Source organism: Schistocerca cancellata, chromosome 1, assembly GCF_023864275.1.
Source record: "Schistocerca cancellata isolate TAMUIC-IGC-003103 chromosome 1, iqSchCanc2.1, whole genome shotgun sequence".
Taxonomy (NCBI): domain Eukaryota; kingdom Metazoa; phylum Arthropoda; class Insecta; order Orthoptera; family Acrididae; genus Schistocerca; species Schistocerca cancellata.
In genome coordinates, this window is record NC_064626.1 from 106182902 (window position 1) to 106204232 (window position 21331).

General features: G+C 41.3%; 1 protein-coding gene and 1 long non-coding RNA gene across 2 annotated transcripts in view; one reads left to right on the forward strand and one right to left on the reverse strand.

The window, feature by feature from the left end:
• LOC126166537 (uncharacterized) overlaps positions 1–18682 on the forward strand; it is a 65323-nt gene extending 46641 nt beyond the window's left edge. Inside the window, exons 5-6 of the long non-coding RNA XR_007535441.1 lie at positions 18124–18316; positions 18548–18682. This is a non-coding gene — a long non-coding RNA (uncharacterized LOC126166537). The remainder of the gene's footprint in view (positions 1–18123; positions 18317–18547) is intronic.
• The window catches only part of LOC126166505 (tyrosine-protein phosphatase non-receptor type 23-like), an 87708-nt gene continuing 82669 nt past the window's right edge, over positions 16293–21331 (reverse strand). The window contains exons 4-5 of the mRNA XM_049920408.1: positions 18556–18669; positions 16293–16764 (exon numbers count right to left, since the gene is read on the reverse strand). Of these exons, the coding sequence (XP_049776365.1) occupies positions 16558–16764; positions 18556–18669 (321 nt within the window). The 3' untranslated portion in view covers positions 16293–16557. The remainder of the gene's footprint in view (positions 16765–18555; positions 18670–21331) is intronic.

A 21331-nucleotide genomic window follows, 5' to 3' on the forward strand; every position in this document is an offset into this window, starting at 1 on the left:
AGGGTACTTTCCATTGATCTCTAATAATGAAATTTGGCAAGAAGAAAGGTTTCAAAATACAAGTAAAGGAAAAATTCTAAAAATTGTTAATTTGTTATTAAATCACATAAAAATATTCTTTGCTATTATAAACATAAATTCCATTCATAATCTGTCAAAAATCTCAGGGAGTACTGTAGGGCTTTTGATTCACAAGGAATTTACAAATATTTTGTGCTAAGTGGCTGTGCTCTGGTGAAATAAAGTAGCTTGCAACTGTGAAAGTGATACCATTGCCATATAGCATTGTTAATGCAAAAAGCACCCCACTGCTGCACTGACTGCCTATGCCTGTGACTCATACTGCATCATCTAATCTTCCAGAGCAGATTAACACTGGTAACTGATGCAGGATTGCACTTCCATTATTTGGAATGAGGTTCCGATATTTCATAACAGGATATGAAGTGTTCCACAGAATAATTTGACATTTGCGTAATAACAATAACCCTATTGCTGTATGAACCATTTTATTCTCTGGAGACTTCCTTCAAGTCCTACCAGTAATTGCAGTAGGAATGAGAGCATACAAAGTCAATACATCTGCAGTTGCCATTTGGCGTAGCATATTATTATAACTGCAAAATTAATAAAATAAATGAAAAATTTTAATAGTGAAGGCAAAATTGCACAAAAAATTTAAACGTGAAATTTAAATATTCTTGAAAGTTGTGGAATTCCCTGGACTGATATCTTGCCAGTATCAGTATCAATAACAGGCAAAAGTCATTGAGCTTCTTGATTTCCAAGATGAATGAACTACCTATATACCGGTATGCAATTTAGTATGTACAGAACCATCAGTGTGTGAGTCCTACTCAAACCTACCTAGATTTTTCTTTCCTTTTCTCACTTTCTTACGTTATCACTCACTGACGAAGAGCTTTAAAACTAGATCAGATGACTTTTAAATATAATCAACTTGCATTTGGTATCATCATCATCTGGGATTCTATTTGTGGATAATTATGTAGTCAGTTATATAACTGTGCACAGGAGGACATAACCAATCAACTGGGGGCTGTCATTACACAAACACCCTGTCAGTTGTCACAAAGGTGGGCTGCAGGTTGGCAGGAAACCACTGTGTTCCTGAAATTCTTCCCCCCTGAGGTAGGCAGGTTTTATTTGCTTTACTGAGACTGTTTCGTGCCTGCTGTTTTGATCAATGATGAAGGTGTTCTTTCATTTTATTAACACTTTGTATGGGCCAGTATATGGTGCGCATAACGGCAGTTGTAAAGGAAGATAACTGAGCCAGATATGCAATGTTGCAACCAGGTCTTTGTGAATGAAGACTTTCCTTTCACCACGTCTGAGAGGGGAGTTATATGCACTTATGACATGTGTGAGCTCAGCAGCCGTGTGCCATTACTTCTGTCAGTATTGGTTGAAGTGTTGAGCCGGTACAGTAAGTTCTGCTACCTGTAACTGCTCTCCATAGACCAGTTGGGCATGTGAAAATCAGTTATCTTCCTTTATGACCGTTCACATGCCCAGCAATATTATCAGTAGAGCCATCTGTCCATGTAGACAAATAGCACATCAGTGCCATCCCATTACTGGTGGTGTGGTAGCTAGTGGTATGATGGAGTTCCTGCAGTAGCTGCAACTCCACTGATGCCCATGATCAGTTATAATGGTCTGAGAGATGCCAAACCTCAAAATCCATGTGAGTAACAGTGCCTTTGCCACAGTCTCTTCACAATGTCTGGTATCGGAATAGCTTCAGGCCAACTTGTAAAGCAATTGACTGCTGGGAGCACATGACGATGACCATCTGATTAGGGTAATGGCCCGACAATTTCAACATTTATGTGTGAAAATATCGTCACCAGTGTTGGGAACTGCACCATTGGAAGTAAAGTGTGCCAGCTGACTTTGTTGGGCTAACATTCTAGGCAGGAGCACACACTCTCTTTACACTGCTCCTGTATTCCTGGCCACATCACCTTGCTTGCTACTAATTCAGCTATTGTCCTTACACTCATATGGGCCAGATTATTTAAATCTTGAAACACTACACGTCGATGTCCTACAGGTACATATGGGCTTTGTTTGTTCCATGCTGTGTCACACCAAATGGCCATGGTACAGTATGACACAGGAAGCCATTTCAATTGCAAAGTTGTGTGTTCACTTAGAAGCAAGTTGTGTAACATTGTGTTCTCTTGTTGTTCCGCTGCAATTTCATTCCATGGCACTTCATGTAGACTCACAATTTCGTGATGAGCAGTGTGTGACAATATTATGACTGCCCAAAACGTGACACACTTCAGTTGTAAATTGTGCAATATATTCTGCTTCTCTAGACTGATGATGATGAGGAGGAGGAGGAGATTAGTGTTTAATATCCCGTCAATGACAACGTCATTTGAGATGGAGCATAAGCTCATATTAGGTAAGGATGGGGTAGAGAATTGGCTGTGCCCTTTCACAGGAACCATCCCGGCATTTGCCTGAAGCGATTTAGGGAAATCATGGAAAACCTAAAACAGGATGGCCGGACATGGGTTTGAACTGTCGTCCTCCCAAATGCGAGTCCAGTGTGCGAACCACTGCGCCACCTCACTCGGTTTCTCTAAACTGATGAAGTGATTCAAAATTTGTCGCACATGGGCAGACACTAGTGATCAGTTTTTGATTGGTAAAGACCATAAAATTCCTGCCTTCCACTGATGACTAAAAATGCTTGACTGTCATGTAAATCATCAATAACTTGCAAGCAATAACACTCCAATTTCTTTGTTGTGTTGTAGGGTTTTGTGAATAAAACATGAGCAGTTATCAGTGGCTCTCCAATTTCTGCTGCAGTGCTGCTCCAGTCGCAGGTTGACTCACGTTCACCATGAGAGCTGGTTAGCACACTGGACTCGCATTCGGGAGGACGACGGCTCAATCCTGTCTCCGGCCATCCTGATTTAGGTTTGCCCTGATTACCCTAAATCGCTTCAGGCAAATGCCGGGATGGTTCCTTTGAAAGGGCACGGCCAATTTCCTTCCCCATCCTTCCCTCACCCAAGCTTGCGCTCCGTCTCTAATGACCTCACTGTCGACGGGACGTTAAACACTAATCTCCTCCTCCTCCATGAGAGCTAGTGGTGCATTAATGTGTGGATGAGCCAAATTGGTGCTTGTGCTAAACCTTGTTTGACTTTGTGGGACACCTTTTCACTTATTGGGCTCTGACTCACTTTCAGCTACCAGATGTATGTTTGCCTGAAAGCAGTGAATTAAGTGGTTCCTATTGCTTTTCCAGTTGAGTTCAAATGATAACAGTAGGATTACACACTATAAAATCTACAATAAAGTTCTGAATAAGATAATTCAGGCAGCAAAGAACATATGCTTGAAGGCAGAAATTGACAACTCGAGCAATAAAGTAAAAACTATCTGGAAATTTGTAAAGAAGGAAACGGGGAAAAATGCAGTTTGTAGTGAAAATATCCAAATCAAAAGTGAGGGTAATCTTGTTAGCGATCCAAAAACAGTTGCAGACACATTCAACTACAATTTTTTAACAGTAACAGAAAAAATAGGTTTACAAGGGTCCATGAAGCAAGCCATCAATCTTTTGAAAGCTAGAGTACCTGGTTTAGTGCAACACATGAAGGTAAAAACAGTCACTGTTCAAGAAATTGAAAGAGTTATTAAATCCCTGAAAAGTAAAAACTCTGCTGGAATTGACAACATTCTAACAAATTATTAAAATACTGCTCCAGCCATGTAAGTAAAGTCCTTTGCCACATTTTTGATGCATCACTTAAGCAAGGAATAGTTCCTGAGAGGCTTAAGTATGAGTTGTAAAACCGCTGTATAAGAAGGGGGATAAGACAGATACTGCTAACTATAGGCCAATATCACTACTGACAAGCTTTTCAAAAGTTTTAGAGAAACTAATGCATGCCAGGATAGTTAAGCATCTCAGTGAACACAATAGCTTCAGCAAAAGTCAGTTTGGATTTCAGAAAGGTTTCTCAACAGAAGATGCAATATTTGCATTTACTGGCAAACTCTTGGAATCTATCAACAAAAAACTGGAAGTGATTGGCATATTTTGTGACCTAACAAAAGCATTTGACTGTGTAAATCACCAAATTCTTTTACAAAAAGCTGCACATCTCGGTATAAGTGGTGCAGCAGGGAAATGGCTCGACTCATATCTGTCAAACAGAAAACAAAAAGTTGTAGTAGATAGTCAAGATGGTGTCCCAATATCTTCAGAATGGGGTACCATCACATGTGGAGTGCCGCAGGGCTCAGTTCTGGGCCCCCTACTTTTTATTATATTTATAAATGATCCTCTCTCTACGGAATATTGTAGATTCACCATTTTCGCGGATGACACTACACTACTTATTGATAATTCGGAAGATAAGCTTGAGGTAACAGCAAATAAGGTTTTAAATGAAACGGTGAACTGGTTCAACTTTAATGGTCTTATTTTAAATTACTGTAAAACAAACTACATTCAGTTCCACAAAACATCCAAAGATGAGGAAATATTTGTAAAGGTAGGTGAGCAGACAGTAAACAGGGTAGATTCCTCAAAATACCTAGGCTTGCATATTGATAGCAAACTGAATTGGTCCAACCACATCGTGGATCTGTGCAAAAGACTAAGTTCAGCAACATATGCATTGCGCATTGTTTCTTCTTATAGAAATATGGAAACCATGAAGTCAGCGTATTATGGTTACTTTCATGCAATTATGGCATTTGGAATTATATTTTGGGGAAATCAGCCACTGGCTAAAAAAGTACTGTGTGTACAAAAAAGAGCCATAAGGATCATGTGTGGAGTCCATCCTAGAGCCACATGCAGGAATCTTTTTAAGAAGCTTGAAATACTTACATCCACTGCGCAATATATATTCTCATTGATGTCCTTCATAAGGAAAGAAAAATCCATCTTTAAGCTGAATAGTGCATATCACAGTCTTAATACTAGAAGGAAACATGATATCCACTATGAACAGCCAAATCTAAATATGTTGCAGAAAGGAGTCCATTTCAGTGGCTGTAAGATTTTTAATGCCCTCCCTTCAAGAATTAAGTGTTTGATAGATGATGATCTCCTGTTTAAAAAAACCTTAAGGCAGTTCCTATTGCAAGGATCATTTTATACATTAGAAGAGTTCCTGAACTACAGTGTTTAACATCTCTTGTATTGTAAATTGCAAATGTATGCCCAAATTTGTATTTGTAATACCGAATATTTTTATTGTTATAATAGAAGGAAACATTCCACGAAGGAAAAATATATTTAAAAACAAAGATGATGTGACTTACCAAATGAAAGTGCTGGCAGGTCGACAGACACACAAACAAACACAAACATACACACAAAATCCAAGCTTTCGCAACCAACGGTTGCCTCGTCAGGAAAGAGGGAAGGAGAAGGAAAGACAAAAGGATATGGGTTTTAAGGGAGAGGGTAAGGAGTCATTCCAATCCCGGGAGCGGAAAGACTTACCTTAGGGGGAAAAAAGGACAGGTATACACTCGCACACACACACATATCCATCCACACATACACGGACACAAGCAGACATATGTAAAGGCAAAGAGTTTGGGCAGAGATGTCAGTCGGGACGGAAGTACAGAGGCAAAGATGATGTTGAAAGACAGGTGAGGTATGAGCGGCGGCAGATTGAAATTAGAAATTAGCGGAGATTGAGGCCTGGCGGATAGCGAGAAGAGAGGATATGCTGAAGGGCAAGTTCCCATCTCCGGAGTTCTGACAGGTTGGTGTTAGTGGGAAGTATCCAGATAACCCGGACGGTGTAACACTGTGCCAAGATGTGCTGGCCGTGCACCAAGGCATGTTTAGCCACAGGGTGATCCTCATTACCAACAAACACTGTCTGCCTGTGTCCATTCATGCGAATGGACAGTTTGTTGCTGGTCATTCCCACATAGAATGCATCACAGTGTAGGCAGGTCAGTTGGTAGATCACGTGGGTGCTTTCACACGTGGCTCTGCCTTTGATTGTGTACACCTTCCGGGTTACAGGACTGGAGTAGGTGGTGGTGGGAGGGTGCATGGGACAGGTTTTACACCGGGGGCGGTTACAAGGGTAGGAGCCAGAGGGTAGGGAAGGTGGTTTGGGGATTTCATAGGGATGAACCAAGAGGTTACGAAGGTTAGGTGGACGGCGGAAAGACACTCTTGGTGGAGTGGGGAGGATTTCATGAAGGATGGATCTCATTTCAGGGCAGGATTTGAGGAAGTTGTATCCCTGCTGGAGAGCCACATTCAGAATCTGATCCAGTCCCGGAAAGTATCCTGTCACAAGTGGGGCACTTTTGTGGTTCTTCTGTGGGAGGTTCTGGGTTTGAGAGGATGAGGAAGTGGCTCTGGTTATTTGCTTCTGTACCAGGTCGGGAGGGTAGTTGCGGGATGCGAAAGCTGTTGTCAGGTTGTTGGTGTAATGCCTCAGGGATTCCGGACTGGAGCAGATTCGTTTGCCACGAAGGCCTAGGCTGTAGGGAAGGGACCGTTTGATGTGGAATGGGTGGCAGCTGTCGTAATGGAGGTACTGTTGCTTGTTGGTGGGTTTGATGTGGACGGACGTGTGAAGCTGCCCATTGGACAGGTGAAGGTCAACATCAAGGAAAGTGGCATGGGATTTGGAGTGGGACCAGGTGAATCTGATGGAACCAAAGGAGTTGAGGTTGGAGAGGAAATTCTGGAGTTCTTCTTCACTGTGAGTCCAGATCATGAAGATGTCATCAATAAATCTGTACCAAACTTTGGGTTGGCAGGCCTGGGTAACCAAGAAGGCTTCCTCTAAGCGACCCATGAATAGGTTGGCGTACGAGGGGGCCATCCTGGTACCCATGGCTGTTCCCTTTAATTGTTGGTATGTCTGGTTTTCAAAAGTGAAGAAGTTGTGGGTCAGGATGAAGCTGGCTAAGGTAATGAGGAAAGAGGTTTTAGGTAGGGCGGCAGGTGATCGGCGTGAAAGGAAGTGCTCCATCGCAGCGAGGCCCTGGACGTGCGGGATATTTGTGTATAAGGAAGTGGCATCAATGGTTACAAGGATGGTTTCTGGGGGTAACGGACTGGGTAAGGATTCCAGGCGTTCGAGAAAGTGGTTGGTGTCTTTGATGAAGGATGGGAGACTGCATGTAATGGGTTGAAGGTGTTGATCCACGTAGGCAGAGATACGTTCTGTGGGGGCTTGGTAACCAGCTACAATGGGGCGGCCGGGATGATTGGGTTTGTGAATTTTAGGGAGAAGGTAGAAGGTAGGGGTGCGGGGTGTCGGTGGGGTCAGGAGGTTGATGGAGTCAGGTGAAAGGTTTTGTAGGGGGCCTAAGGTTCTGAGGATTCCTTGAAGCTCTGCCTGGACATCAGGAATGGGATTACCTTGGCAAACTTTGTATGTGGTGTTGTCTGAAAGCTGACGCAGTCCCTCAGCCACGTACTCCCGACGATCAAGTACCACGGTCGTGGAACCCTTGTCCGCCGGAAGAATGACGATGGACCGGTCAGCCTTCAGATCACGGATAGCCTGGGCTTCAGCAGTGGTGATGTTGGGAGTAGGATTAAGGTTTTTTAAGAAGGATTGAGAGGCAAGGCTGGAAGTCAGAAATTCCTGGAAGGTTTGGAGAGGGTGATTTTGAGGAAGAGGAGGTGGGTCCCGCTGTGACGGAGGCCTCTCCAAACCTTCCAGGAATTTCTGACTTCCAGCCTTGCCTCTCAATCCTTCTTAAAAAACCTTAATCCTACTCCCAACATCACCACTGCTGAAGCCCAGGCTATCCGTGATCTGAAGGCTGACCGGTCCATCGTCATTCTTCCGGCGGACAAGGGTTCCACGACCGTGGTACTTGATCGTCGGGAGTACGTGGCTGAGGGACTGCGTCAGCTTTCAGACAACACCACATACAAAGTTTGCCAAGGTAATCCCATTCCTGATGTCCAGGCAGAGCTTCAAGGAATCCTCAGAACCTTAGGCCCCCTACAAAACCTTTCACCTGACTCCATCAACCTCCTGACCCCACCGACACCCCGCACCCCTACCTTCTACCTTCTCCCTAAAATTCACAAACCCAATCATCCCGGCCGCCCCATTGTAGCTGGTTACCAAGCCCCCACAGAACGTATCTCTGCCTACGTGGATCAACACCTTCAACCCATTACATGCAGTCTCCCATCCTTCATCAAAGACACCAACCACTTTCTCGAACGCCTGGAATCCTTACCCAGTCCGTTACCCCCAGAAACCATCCTTGTAACCATTGATGCCACTTCCTTATACACAAATATCCCACACGTCCAGGGCCTCGCTGCGATGGAGCACTTCCTTTCACGCCGATCACCTGCCGCCCTACCTAAAACCTCTTTCCTCATTACCTTAGCCAGCTTCATCCTGACCCACAACTTCTTCACTTTTGAAAACCAGACATACCAACAATTAAAGGGAACAGCCATGGGTACCAGGATGGCCCCCTCGTACGCCAACCTATTCATGGGTCGCTTAGAGGAAGCCTTCTTGGTTACCCAGGCCTGCCAACCCAAAGTTTGGTACAGATTTATTGATGACATCTTCATGATCTGGACTCACAGTGAAGAAGAACTCCAGAATTTCCTCTCCAACCTCAACTCCTTTGGTTCCATCAGATTCACCTGGTCCCACTCCAAATCCCATGCCACTTTCCTTGATGTTGACCTTCACCTGTCCAATGGGCAGCTTCACACGTCCGTCCACATCAAACCCACCAACAAGCAACAGTACCTCCATTACGACAGCTGCCACCCATTCCACATCAAACGGTCCCTTCCCTACAGCCTAGGCCTTCGTGGCAAACGAATCTGCTCCAGTCCAGAATCCCTGAGGCATTACACCAACAACCTGACAACAGCTTTCGCATCCCGCAACTACCCTCCCGACCTGGTACAGAAGCAAATAACCAGAGCCACTTCCTCATCCTCTCAAACCCAGAACCTCCCACAGAAGAACCACAAAAGTGCCCCACTTGTGACAGGATACTTTCCGGGACTGGATCAGATTCTGAATGTGGCTCTCCAGCAGGGATACAACTTCCTCAAATCCTGCCCTGAAATGAGATCCATCCTTCATGAAATCCTCCCCACTCCACCAAGAGTGTCTTTCCGCCGTCCACCTAACCTTCGTAACCTCTTGGTTCATCCCTATGAAATCCCCAAACCACCTTCCCTACCCTCTGGCTCCTACCCTTGTAACCGCCCCCGGTGTAAAACCTGTCCCATGCACCCTCCCACCACCACCTACTCCAGTCCTGTAACCCGGAAGGTGTACACAATCAAAGGCAGAGCCACGTGTGAAAGCACCCACGTGATCTACCAACTGACCTGCCTACACTGTGATGCATTCTATGTGGGAATGACCAGCAACAAACTGTCCATTCGCATGAATGGACACAGGCAGACAGTGTTTGTTGGTAATGAGGATCACCCTGTGGCTAAACATGCCTTGGTGCACGGCCAGCACATCTTGGCACAGTGTTACACCGTCCGGGTTATCTGGATACTTCCCACTAACACCAACCTGTCAGAACTCCGGAGATGGGAACTTGCCCTTCAGCATATCCTCTCTTCTCGCTATCCGCCAGGCCTCAATCTCCGCTAATTTCTAATTTCAATCTGCCGCCGCTCATACCTCACCTGTCTTTCAACATCATCTTTGCCTCTGTACTTCCGTCCCGACTGACATCTCTGCCCAAACTCTTTGCCTTTACAAATGTCTGCTTGTGTCTGTGTATGTGTGGATGGATATGTGTGTGTGTGCGAGTGTATACCTGTCCTTTTTTCCCCCTAAGGTAAGTCTTTCCGCTCCCGGGATTGGAATGACTCCTTACCCTCTCCCTTAAAACCCATATCCTTTTGTCTTTCCTTCTCCTTCCCTCTTTCCTGACGAGGCAACCGTTGGTTGCGAAAGCTTGGATTTTGTGTGTATGTTTGTGTTTGTTTGTGTGTCTGTCGACCTGCCAGCACTTTCATTTGGTAAGTCACATCATCTTTGTTTTTAAGAATATTTTTATTGTAAACATATATTTTGCAATATTTATTTCTTTGTAACACTTATTATTTTGTAATCTTTATCTCTCTCTAAAATGTATTTTTGTAGTGGGACCTAAGTTACTGTTCACTGTTTTTTGTTTTGTAATCTCTATCTATATCTAAAATGTATTTTTTTTGTAGTGGGACCTAAGTTACCGTTTACTGTTTTTGTTTTGTTTTATGTATTACCATAAATTCTGGCCAAAAGCTTGTAAAATTGACACGTTCCATATCCTGTGATACTGTCACAACATGGATCACCGGAACAAGAGATAAATAAATAAATAAACAAGTGTGTTGCAGGTAGTAATTTTATCATTCCATAAGTTCTGCGGAGCCCGTTGTTAGTTACCAGCAAAAGTATATCTTAACACTCTGCGATCCATCCCAAAAGTGGTGGAAGGTCTGCTGACAAGACTAAATATCCTAAACATTGGATCCATGTCTTGCCAAAAACACTCTTTGCTGCTTTAATAACTATACTATACCCTTGCAGGCACTGAAAAAGTTGTGTTAGGTGTGTGACATAGATACAGATAAGATGAGGATATTATTCATGTAACAAAATGTAGATGTCAGACCTTGCAACACATCATGCTTAAAGCATTGCCATGTTTGTCCAACATTTCGCAACCCAAAAGGCATGAAGTTGCATTGAAAAAGACTGAAAGTTGTTGTCACCACAGTTTTTTCCACATCTTCTGGTGCTACTGGACTTTGTACACATGCCTTTCTACAGTCGACTATGCTAAATATCTGAACTTGAGTGATGGCATTGTTAAAATCAGTCACAAGAGGTACAGAGTACCAATCAGGAATCGTACAAATGTTTAGTGCCCCGTAATCCCCACACAATCACCAGGATCCATCTCTTTTGGACACCATATGGAGTGGAGGTCCCCACAAACTATTAGACCTGTTCACAATATCTGTCTTCAGCATCTCTTTGAAATCTGCTTGTGTTGCTTTGAGCTTGTGAGTTGGGAGCCTTCTCAGCTGAGCAGCCACAGTTTGTCCCTCTGAAATGTGGATAGGATGCACTGTCATGTGATATCTCTTCCTATCAGTGGTGGCCTGACAGAAAGTGATGGAAATTCCTGTAGCAGAAGACCAAAGAGAATGCTGTCCTGAATGACCATGATGTTTTCTGTTGACCAAAAAGTTCCTGTCCCACTGCCCATCGTCATTTGACTCTTCATCTACTAGTACTTTATCAGACAGCTGTTTGCCAAGTCCGTCAACAGATGAAAATGCAACAAAAGACCTATGCTGAGTATAGGGTTAGCAACATTGGCAACTATAAATGTCCATGTAATTTCATGAGGTAGTTCTAGATCCAATGTCATCATATGTTCCCCATAAGTGTCAATGCGAGAGTTGGTATCTGAAGTGAGCATATGTTGAATTGGTCTGTTCATAGTAATGCACAGCCATTTGGATAGATTGTCACATCCAACCCTGAATCAACAAGAAAATTTTGGCTAGAAATATTATCACAGGCAAACGACCACAGTGACTGTTGCATTGCTGACAGTGTTGCATTAGCATGGCACCTCACACTCTTGCTTTTTTGAATGCACACGTTGTTGGTGATGAACATCGGCATCCTCTAACGTTCTTCTACAGCATTTGGGTGACCATGAGGATTGATGCGTGGCTGAACAGTTTCCCCAAAATGCCTCTGGTACCAGCACCACTGTGATGAAGTTGCGTCAAATCTGCATCGCTTATCTTTCTGCTGCCTTATCCAATGTTCAGGATCACACTCATAGTGATTGTGAAATGTGCTCTTTTGTTCCAACAGTTTCAAATTTAGCCATGCAACCTGATCTTCCAACTGCTCCACACTTTTCTCTTTTTTTGCTGCATCAGTGCCCATTGCACATGGTTCTGACTTCATGTTGACATTTGCTGCTTCAGTGTTTGTTATATGACTTCTGTCAGCCACACTTTCCCTTTTGACACCTACTGGAATTTCAGAGGAGAGAGACACTATTGCATCAATTTTCTGGAATAATTCCCTCAAAGGCAAATCTTGATGAGCTGCCACAACTGCATGGATGCTGACAAATAATTTATGTGGCTACAACACTCATAACAACTGTTCTGGTAGTAGCTTTGGACCAGTAAAAACACTTAAAGCTCGCAACATTTGTGATGATGATCTGTTACTAATCTGTTCCTTGTCAAAAGCTCTTTGCAGCCAAATCGTTGGCGACAAAGTGTAACGCCACACAAGTGTCTCCTTTATCAACAAGTATGAACATTGCCATAGAATATCTTAGATTTCCTCCATAACTGCTCCTCCTAAATGCATTGTGGTTATCGTGTATTTGTCTTCGCCTTTATGCTTACCATGTTGCTGGAAGAGGCACTCAATATGCATGAACCAAATCTGTGGATGATTATGCCAGACTGTTGGAAGCTAGACGTCACTCAGTCAGTTTGCACTATACCTGTCTTGCTGATTACTCTTGGCTATTGCACGATGCAGCATAGTTGCAGTGTTGGTTGGCTCTGCCTTACCTGCTATCCCTGTCGAACATGATGGTGCATCTGTCATTATTGTTTACTAAGTGCAGTCGAACATGGTGGTGCATCTGTCATTATCATTTACTAAGATTTTTTTTTTTTTTTCAATTCTGACTCTTTTCTTTATCAAATCACATCAGGGTCACCACTATGGGTAATTATACAGTGAACAATGTAACTACCACAGAAACTCACAAATACAAGTTTTTAGAAAGTCTCTTTGTTGAAACTCAACTCGTAACTAATTAAATATCCAAAGAACAACAATATAAATTCTAAATTGCTAATAAATGTTCTTTGCTGCACCAAAGAGCCTTTGTCTGTCTCTTGCCTCATCTGTTCTCACAGCAACTAATGTTATCACATGTTTTTTACAATTCTGATCACGGGCTGAAAGTAGGTTCAACATTGATCAGTCCTTCCCAAAAAACAATGTCTGTCATTTCAAGTAAGATAACTTTGCTTATCGTATATGGTAAATCCACAGCTATCATGTAACTTAATACCTTCGAAAATCAAGCACTTAAGTGTTAAAAATTTTGTTGTTAAGCTTCTCATTTAATGTTTACTCATGTATTTATTGCACATTGTCTGAAGGTAAAATTGCCTTTCATTTTAAAACTGCCGTAGCCACCGGTCATTAGGCATAAAAGTCAAGGCTATGAGTTTTCCATACAATGTACCATTCAGTTAACACGATGATGTAATGAAATACGATGTACAATAACTTATAAAGTAATAAATGATAAGTCTACCAAAGCATAAGTGACACAATAACATTTTCATTTAGAGTACTTTTTTTCTCACATATACAGTAAATCCGAATTAACTGCTTGACTCATTGACATATACAACAATGATGAGAAATTAACAAAGGAGGGGAGGTTCTCCTTAATGAGTGGCTGGGAGCAACAGAAACACAATTCTCTGTTAAGGGGAGCCGGAGGTGGTCAAATTCAAAAAATTGCTTTTTTTTTTTTTTCCTACCGAAAATTAATTGGAACATTCCTCTTTAATGTAAACTTTGAATTATTGTTCTACTCGCCCTAGAAGTGGAGTTATTACCATTTTCCCCCACGCCTGCAGAGGAAATGGGAGGCCGCTAAATGCATCTAACACCCTCTCGTGACTTCCTGGCGAACTGCTTGGGATTTTCTCGGCCTGTTACGCATACAGCGCCTTATGTTACGCATACAGTGAGTGTGCAAGGGTTGGCTACATTGTTTTCTGTGACAAATGAAGCACTAAGAGCGTGGAACATCGTCTCTTTGCTGTTTACCGTTTCGAATTAGGAATTAGTTCAGTGTTGCGCCTGTTGTTGGTAGTATTATACTTCTTGTGTAAAGCGTTGTTCTGGTTACGACGCCACATTTTAGTAACCGTGTATATAAGAAGAAGAAGAACGTAGGGAAAAGAAAATTAACACTAATACCAAGTTGCAATACTACAATTACTGAAACAGTGCATTCTTCTGCTAAGCAACACATGGCCAGCCATAGCCCTGTGACATCTTCTAGCAAATGCTACCTTTGGGATGGTGACTCCAAAGGTTTCAAGACTATAGAGGAACTGAAACCATATGGAAATGAATTTGTAGTTGAAAAGTTGTGATGCATTGGGCATGTGCAAAAGCGTATGGGTGCACAGCTTCGAAGGCTCAAACAAACTTTGGGTTCAAGTAAGCTCAGTGATGGAAAGACAATAGGAGGGAGAGACAGGCTTACTGATGAGGTGATTGAACATCTACAGAGATACTATGGGTATGCTATAAGGCAAAATACTAGTAATATTAGTGACATGCGAAAAGCAGTGTGGGCATTGTTCCTTCATACTGCCTCTTCCAATGAATACCCTCAACACAGCCTGTGCCCAAAAGATTCCTGGTGCAAATATAATGCAAAAAAGGACTATGATCACAAACATGGTGTGCCAGCAGCTGTGATAAATGCAATAAAACCAATTTTTCATGACTTAGCACTGCCAGAATTGTTACACAAATGTCTACACGGAAAGACGCAGAATCCTAATGAGAGCGTAAACAATTTGATTTGGAAAGTGATTCCTAAAAGGGTGTTTGTAAGCATAAAAACACTGCACTTTGGCATTTATGATGCAATAGCAACCTACAACCAACGGAACAGTGTTAAGTGTGAAGTTCTGAAGGCATTAGGATTTACAGCTGGGGTGAACACTGTATGAGCACTAAGAAGTATTGACGGAGAAAAGATAAGAGGAGCAGAAAGAAGACAAAGGCATATGAAGTATGATGGAACAACAGGCCAGAAAAGAAGACAGAAGAGGAAGCTTTTGGAGGATGAAGAAGAGAAGACCCTGATAATCCATCCTATAGTGCAGGAATGTATTGAGAAACTTTGATATCCATTTCAAGTAAATTAGAATTTTTCGAATATAAGGAAATTTTCTCAAAATCCACTCAAGCTAGAGAGATGAAATTTTTATGCAGCACTCCTAGTGGTCAAACTTACATTGTAACACAGCCATTTGGCAATATTTTCAGTAGTTTCATTTCAGTTTAATTATAAAGCAATTATTTGTAAAAAAATTTGGGTCCTTAATCAAAAAAATAATTGGAAGGAAACTAGAAAAGATACTCCAAAATCCCTCTGTCATAACTGCAATACTAAACCACTCTATATGTAAAAAAAAATTCAAATTTTTCTATTTGGTAGTTTATTCATAAATGTTCCTCAAACTTAGTGATTTTAACATTGGCAGCATAGGCACCTCCGGCTCCCCTTAAACAAGCAGTTTGGAAGATTTGAGGCAGTTGAATGAAATTATTTTGATTTGGACATTAAGTAATAAGAGAGACAGTCTACATCCAACTGTGAGAAAGATTGACTCCTCCATATAGGTGAGATCACAGCAGAGGAATCAACAACTTCCTTATGTAATTGTCTAGCTTTCAAATGGACAAATTTTATATAGATCCGTGAGTGATTGACGATGAGCTGATAGTGAAGTCTCTTTCTGGCCATCATTCTGTGTCTACATTTATTTCATGATACAAAATGGCAAATACTTGGGGTTCAACAATGAAAGATGCAGGATGAAATAACAGTATGAGTTTTAGAATAGACTGTTAATCACGAGATAGAGGCAGAGTTCAACAATGGCGCATTTAATAGTAGACTGCCAACAGAGATGAAAGTGGCTCTGTGTGTGTGTGTGTGTGTGTGTGTGTGTGTGTGTGTGTGTTTGTGTGTTCTTTCTTTTCCTCCAAAGGACTTGATCCTGTAGCTAAAATCTAACAGTCTACTGTTAAATGTGACAATCTGATGTTTAAATATAGTTTACTCATCATTCTAAGAAGAAAATTCACTTTGTTTTTAAGGCTCAGAATGTTGAGTAACTTGTTTTTCAGTATGTGAGCATAAGAAGTATGCAAATGCATCACTGCTAAGTGTTAGTTGCACATTAGAACTTTAGAAGAACATTAGAAGGTTTGTCACTTCCAAAATATTAGAGGATCTTGTTTCTATAAATATTTCTGGAGCCAAATTTAGAAAATGTCGAAGAGATGTATTCTGTCATTTCATAAGAAAAATATTACAATAGCTGCTGCAGAATGGATTTATCAGTACTATACTGATATTACAGTGAATAAAACACTGATAACATAATTATATAAGTAATGTGATATTTAATAAACATAATAAAATTTAAAATATGAGTTATGGTATTTTCCATTCCAGCCAGGTGAACAAATAGACACAATTTTGAAATTTATGTCCCATTTTTCCACTTAACGGACAAATGCATGTACATATATATACAGACACACATGTTAATTCGTGCACATGCGCGCACACAAACACAGACAGACACACACACACACACACACACACACACACACACACACAAACACATATGTTGCACTTCAATATAATGTCAGACTGTTAACAACCCATCACTTATCCCTGAAACTCAAATGAGTATCCCTGTCCAAAGCTGTGAGGACCATTGTCCTGTTCCTCCTGGGGTTCCTCTATGGGTGTCTGCTGTAGTTGTGGTGCCTGTTGTTGGTGCTGCTGCTGTGGAAATGTAGCTGGAGCAGTTGAGCGGAAGAGGCCCAAACTGCCCTGGGGAGCAGCAGGTGCTGGACGTGGGGTTACTTGGACCTGTCAAGTGCAAAAATAAATTTGGAATATCCCTTTTATCTTTTTAAAAACTGACATATTGCCAATTGGAAATATGTAATCATTATTTGTATGATAATTTATTACATCACACTTATAAAAAATATTCACATTACCAGTTTCGGCAAGTAGTTACCATCTTCAAATGGGCTCAATCCACTAGAAAGCTTTGTACAGATATATAACGAAATATAATTAGGCTCTCTGAATATCATGATCATTTAACAATTCAATGAATGTACATCATATTGTCATAAAACAAAAGACTAAATTTTTGATAAGTGATGATTACTAGTTTATTCTTTGTTGCATGTAACAAAGATGTTTAGACCTTTTTTCCTCTATGTAGTCAGGTGACTGGACCCTTACAAAGCATCATTAAGTGCATTTAAATGAGTTATCAGGTGCTTATCTCCTCTACCGTCTTCACTTATGAGACTAGTTTCTGCACCAAATAAAAACTCGTGAAAGTAATATTAACAAGTTGTATACAACTATTCTGCATGAATCACAGGTGTACTACAGACTACAGTTGGCCTGAAAATATATCAATCTTGTATATTCAGATGTACCTATTACTTTGATAACCATCTGTACACAGTACACAAAATATTGTGGAAACTTGGTACATTCTGGCAGCCTTCTCTGTAATTTGGGTATGAGACCCAGAATGTGACCATCATTTTTAATCTTTCCTGAAAAGTTATAATTCTGCATAAAACATAATTGGTGAACCTTTAAAAAAAAGGGTAAAGTAGGGATATAAAATAGCAGTTGGCCATTTTATTGTGATGTGAATCTTCTCTTTTAATGAAATTGATAGGATGGCAACAAAAGTTGTTGGTTCTGTACAGAGCAATTTTGTGCCAGGACAGACATATGTTGTGTGTCATCATCTGCAGTGGGGTAAAGGGTTATGTTGCCAAGAACAAGAGGTTCACGTATAAATGGAACTCGGGTAGGCTGTACACAGAGGATTCATAATCTGAGGCACTCGAGAGCCAAAACTAGCTGTCAACCAGTGCTTCATGTGGTGAGGCATTAGTGTTAAGATTCTTTTCTTAGCAAAACATGATGATGAAATTTAAGAACAAATGTCGTATTAGGAATGACTAGGAAAATATTTCCATTAAATTTGAGAGGGGCTGCAAAGGCTGATTTTCATAGAATTTATTTATGTTATAAGATTGTCCCAGACACATTTATGCCCTTTATTTTATGATATAATTTCTTTGATGCAATGTTTAAAACACATGTTGGTAACTTCATACTAATATAACAAACAAACCTAAGTAGATTCCTTACAACAGCTGTGATCACTGTGTTTCTGTTCCTTTCCAGATGTATAAAACAAATGTAATTCAGTACTCCCTTGGACGCAATGATGGCACTGTGTTATTGTGTTTAAATAAACATTAACCAAGGATATATTGGCACCATGCAGTTTGTAGTAAAGTGATTAAACAATTTGTCGTAGCAGTGCATTGTATCGCAGTTTGTACGTCTTTCGTTGTAAACAGAATCCTGCTGCAAGGTACAGGCCGCATGAAATTCCAAACTAGTTCTTAAAATGGCATTTAGAAATCTTTGTCCGTTTTGGGTGTTGCCAGTAGGAAAATTGTTTCATCGGAGCTTAATATTAATATAATGAATCTATGCAGACAAGATATTCATAATCTATATTATCTTAAGAAGTTTTTATAAAGTTGCTGACTGAACAGGAGACACAGATGGCATTTAAATATGTAACGTGTGTGTATTCCAGGAGATTACCTGATATGGAGGCTGTGCATGCTGCACAGGCTGTGGGTACGGCAGAGGTTGTGCACGTACAGCTGGTTGGTAAGCTGCTGGAGACGGTGGAGGCCTTGGTGTTGCAGCTGCTGTCTGTGGAACAAAGCAACAAGCATGAGTTACTTTTTACGTCCTTGTAATATTTCCATGATGACACAGAGTAACAGCAAGTGATCAGTCTATAGTTTGCAGCACCAAGTCCACTTGGATATTAAAATGTATCGCTAGTGGTTTCTGATCTCCAGCATTCATTTTCAAGTTTCCTACAACAAAACAGAACCTAAGGTATCACACTGGTCAGCTGCTTGTAATTAGCAGTTAAGTCACCACTTTGTCACAGAGACTTTATAAAAAGTTTGTACAGTAATCATGCCTCTTAACTTATACTAGTCATAAAATAAAAATGTAGGGTTAAAATAACATATGAAGATCACTTTTTTACCTTCTTGCAGTCAACCACTAGATGATGCTATTGAGATGTGACAGCACTATTGTTTTAAAATTTGTCATTTGTTGTTAAAAACATTGGCAATTGAGGAATTGGCTAAGTAGTTTGTTTACTGTGACCATTTAAAGAAGTAGTACGGTGAAAAAAAATGGAAATTCCATGTAAAACTTTTCAGTGGATGATTTCTTACCGTGTTCTAAAGTAACAACAATGCCTTGATTCGCTTCATTTATTGTTTGGTAGTCACCTTCGGAGCAAATGGTTGAAAAGGATTGGCATGTGGTTTACTGTGAAATAGATGCATTCTTAGAAGTATTGAAGACTGCAATATAATCAATTTTGTGTGATCATTTATACAAAAAGACCTGTTTCTGATAGATTTTGCACTCGTTTCCCATAGCTCAAAAATGTGCTTGTGTCTATTGATGTAAACAGATGGTCAAAAAATTCAACCAAGAAAATGCAAAATCCATATACAAAATTGTAACAGGAAATATAACTTGGATATATTCATATAAGCCAAAAATCAAGCAGCAGCCAACACAAAAGGGACCCCACTAAAGTGGGCCATTCATGATGACCTTACAATATAATCATTGCTTGTTTATTTGGTTACATAAGACATTGTCATGACCAGTGGTATATAACACACCAGAGATTGATGAAATCAGCAAAAACAACTGTAAATGTGACATCATACATCATCAAGACAATACCTGCTGTCATACAGAACATAAAAAATTTGATTATTTGATGAGGTAAAAACTTTTAATTTATATCTCTTTTCCATTTCTTACCAAACAACTTATTTTTGTTCCCTTATTTGAACAAAAATGCATTCAGAGAGACAGTCGCATGATAAGAGGCTATAGATGAGTGAGGTGCCACAATGCATCTTGGTGCCCAACACACCATTTCCAGCCGCCGTCATTGGTGAGACTTCTACTGCCAATTTGGGAGACTCCAGGCATAGACAAGAGATATGTCATCTCGTAATGTCTAGGCAGTATAGGGTAGAGTCACATCTGTAAAGCTGGTGGCAATTTAATGCGACATTGCTACCATATTGTGGAGCAAACTATAAATGAATGAGCTTGCTGTGTCACCATCTAACAGTGGTCATTATTTATGTAGGTCTAACACTGGTTGAGAACTGTTTTTGATGATTCAGGGGAATATAATATTCATAACTAGTTCGTTGAATTATGTATTTTTCTTTTACCAACAATGTAAATATTGCAGACTCAAAACATTGGTACTTTTGTGATCAAACACTGGGCAGGGTTCAAGATGAGAGCAAGTAATGCACAGCTTGATATCACTGCATGGAGAGCAGAACCATGATGACTGCAAGTAACTGGACATCATAAATACATACAACTGTAGTAATGGTCATTCACTTGAACAATTACACCTGTGTTGAGGCTTGCTGCTGGAGCCAAACTTATTCTCAGTAGCATTTCTTTCAGTAGCAATGTAAGCAGTAAAATCAGTAAAAGCTGTCACTCCTTTTTCTGGTACCGCGCGCCGCGGAATTTGAATCCGCACCAGACGTCATGGACGTCGAAGACCCCTAGAGGTCTTTGCACCATCGCGCCGTAAGCTGTGGCGGCGCGCGCCTACTGGCCCGCTTTTAGTGTGAGGGCACCACAGTGGAACACGTGGTTCCAGTGGCCAATAGCGGCACCCCCGATAGAGTAATTAAGTGCCTGCCTCTCGCTCAGCCAGCCAGTCTAATCTCGCATACGTCTGTGGACACATCACCTCGCGTTAGACAGCTTACTTACTTGTTCTGTGTACGAGTAGACGTGTTTGTTAGGTTTCCTGTGACTCCATTGTTCGATCTTGTTGTTGTTCGTTCTGTCCTTCGTTGGTCGTGTCCGTCCTCTCCTATTATGTTGTTGTTCACAGGTCTCTCCACAGGTCCCGCCGCACTTCTGTCATTTCAGCCCCGCGACTGTCTCGGTCGCAGTTACAACATCTTGGCGACGAGGTAAACGGTGGTCATTGTTGGTATGGAGGTGAAGTTGGTCTGTCTGCTGGAGCAACAGCAGCAGCTCATGCAGCAGCAGCGGCTCCAGTTAGACATCTTACAAAAGTCGCTGCAGTTGCTAATGGACAAAGTCGATGCCCGGTACACGTTACCGCAATAGCTTCATAGTCCTCGGGTGTCCGATGCTTTCCCACGTCCGCCGTCGTTTCCACCCTTTAATGACGCTAAAGAGGACTGGGAAACCTACTTATATTGGCTAAAACAACATTTCACGGCTTTTCATGCCATGGACGACTCCTTGCGGCGATCATGGT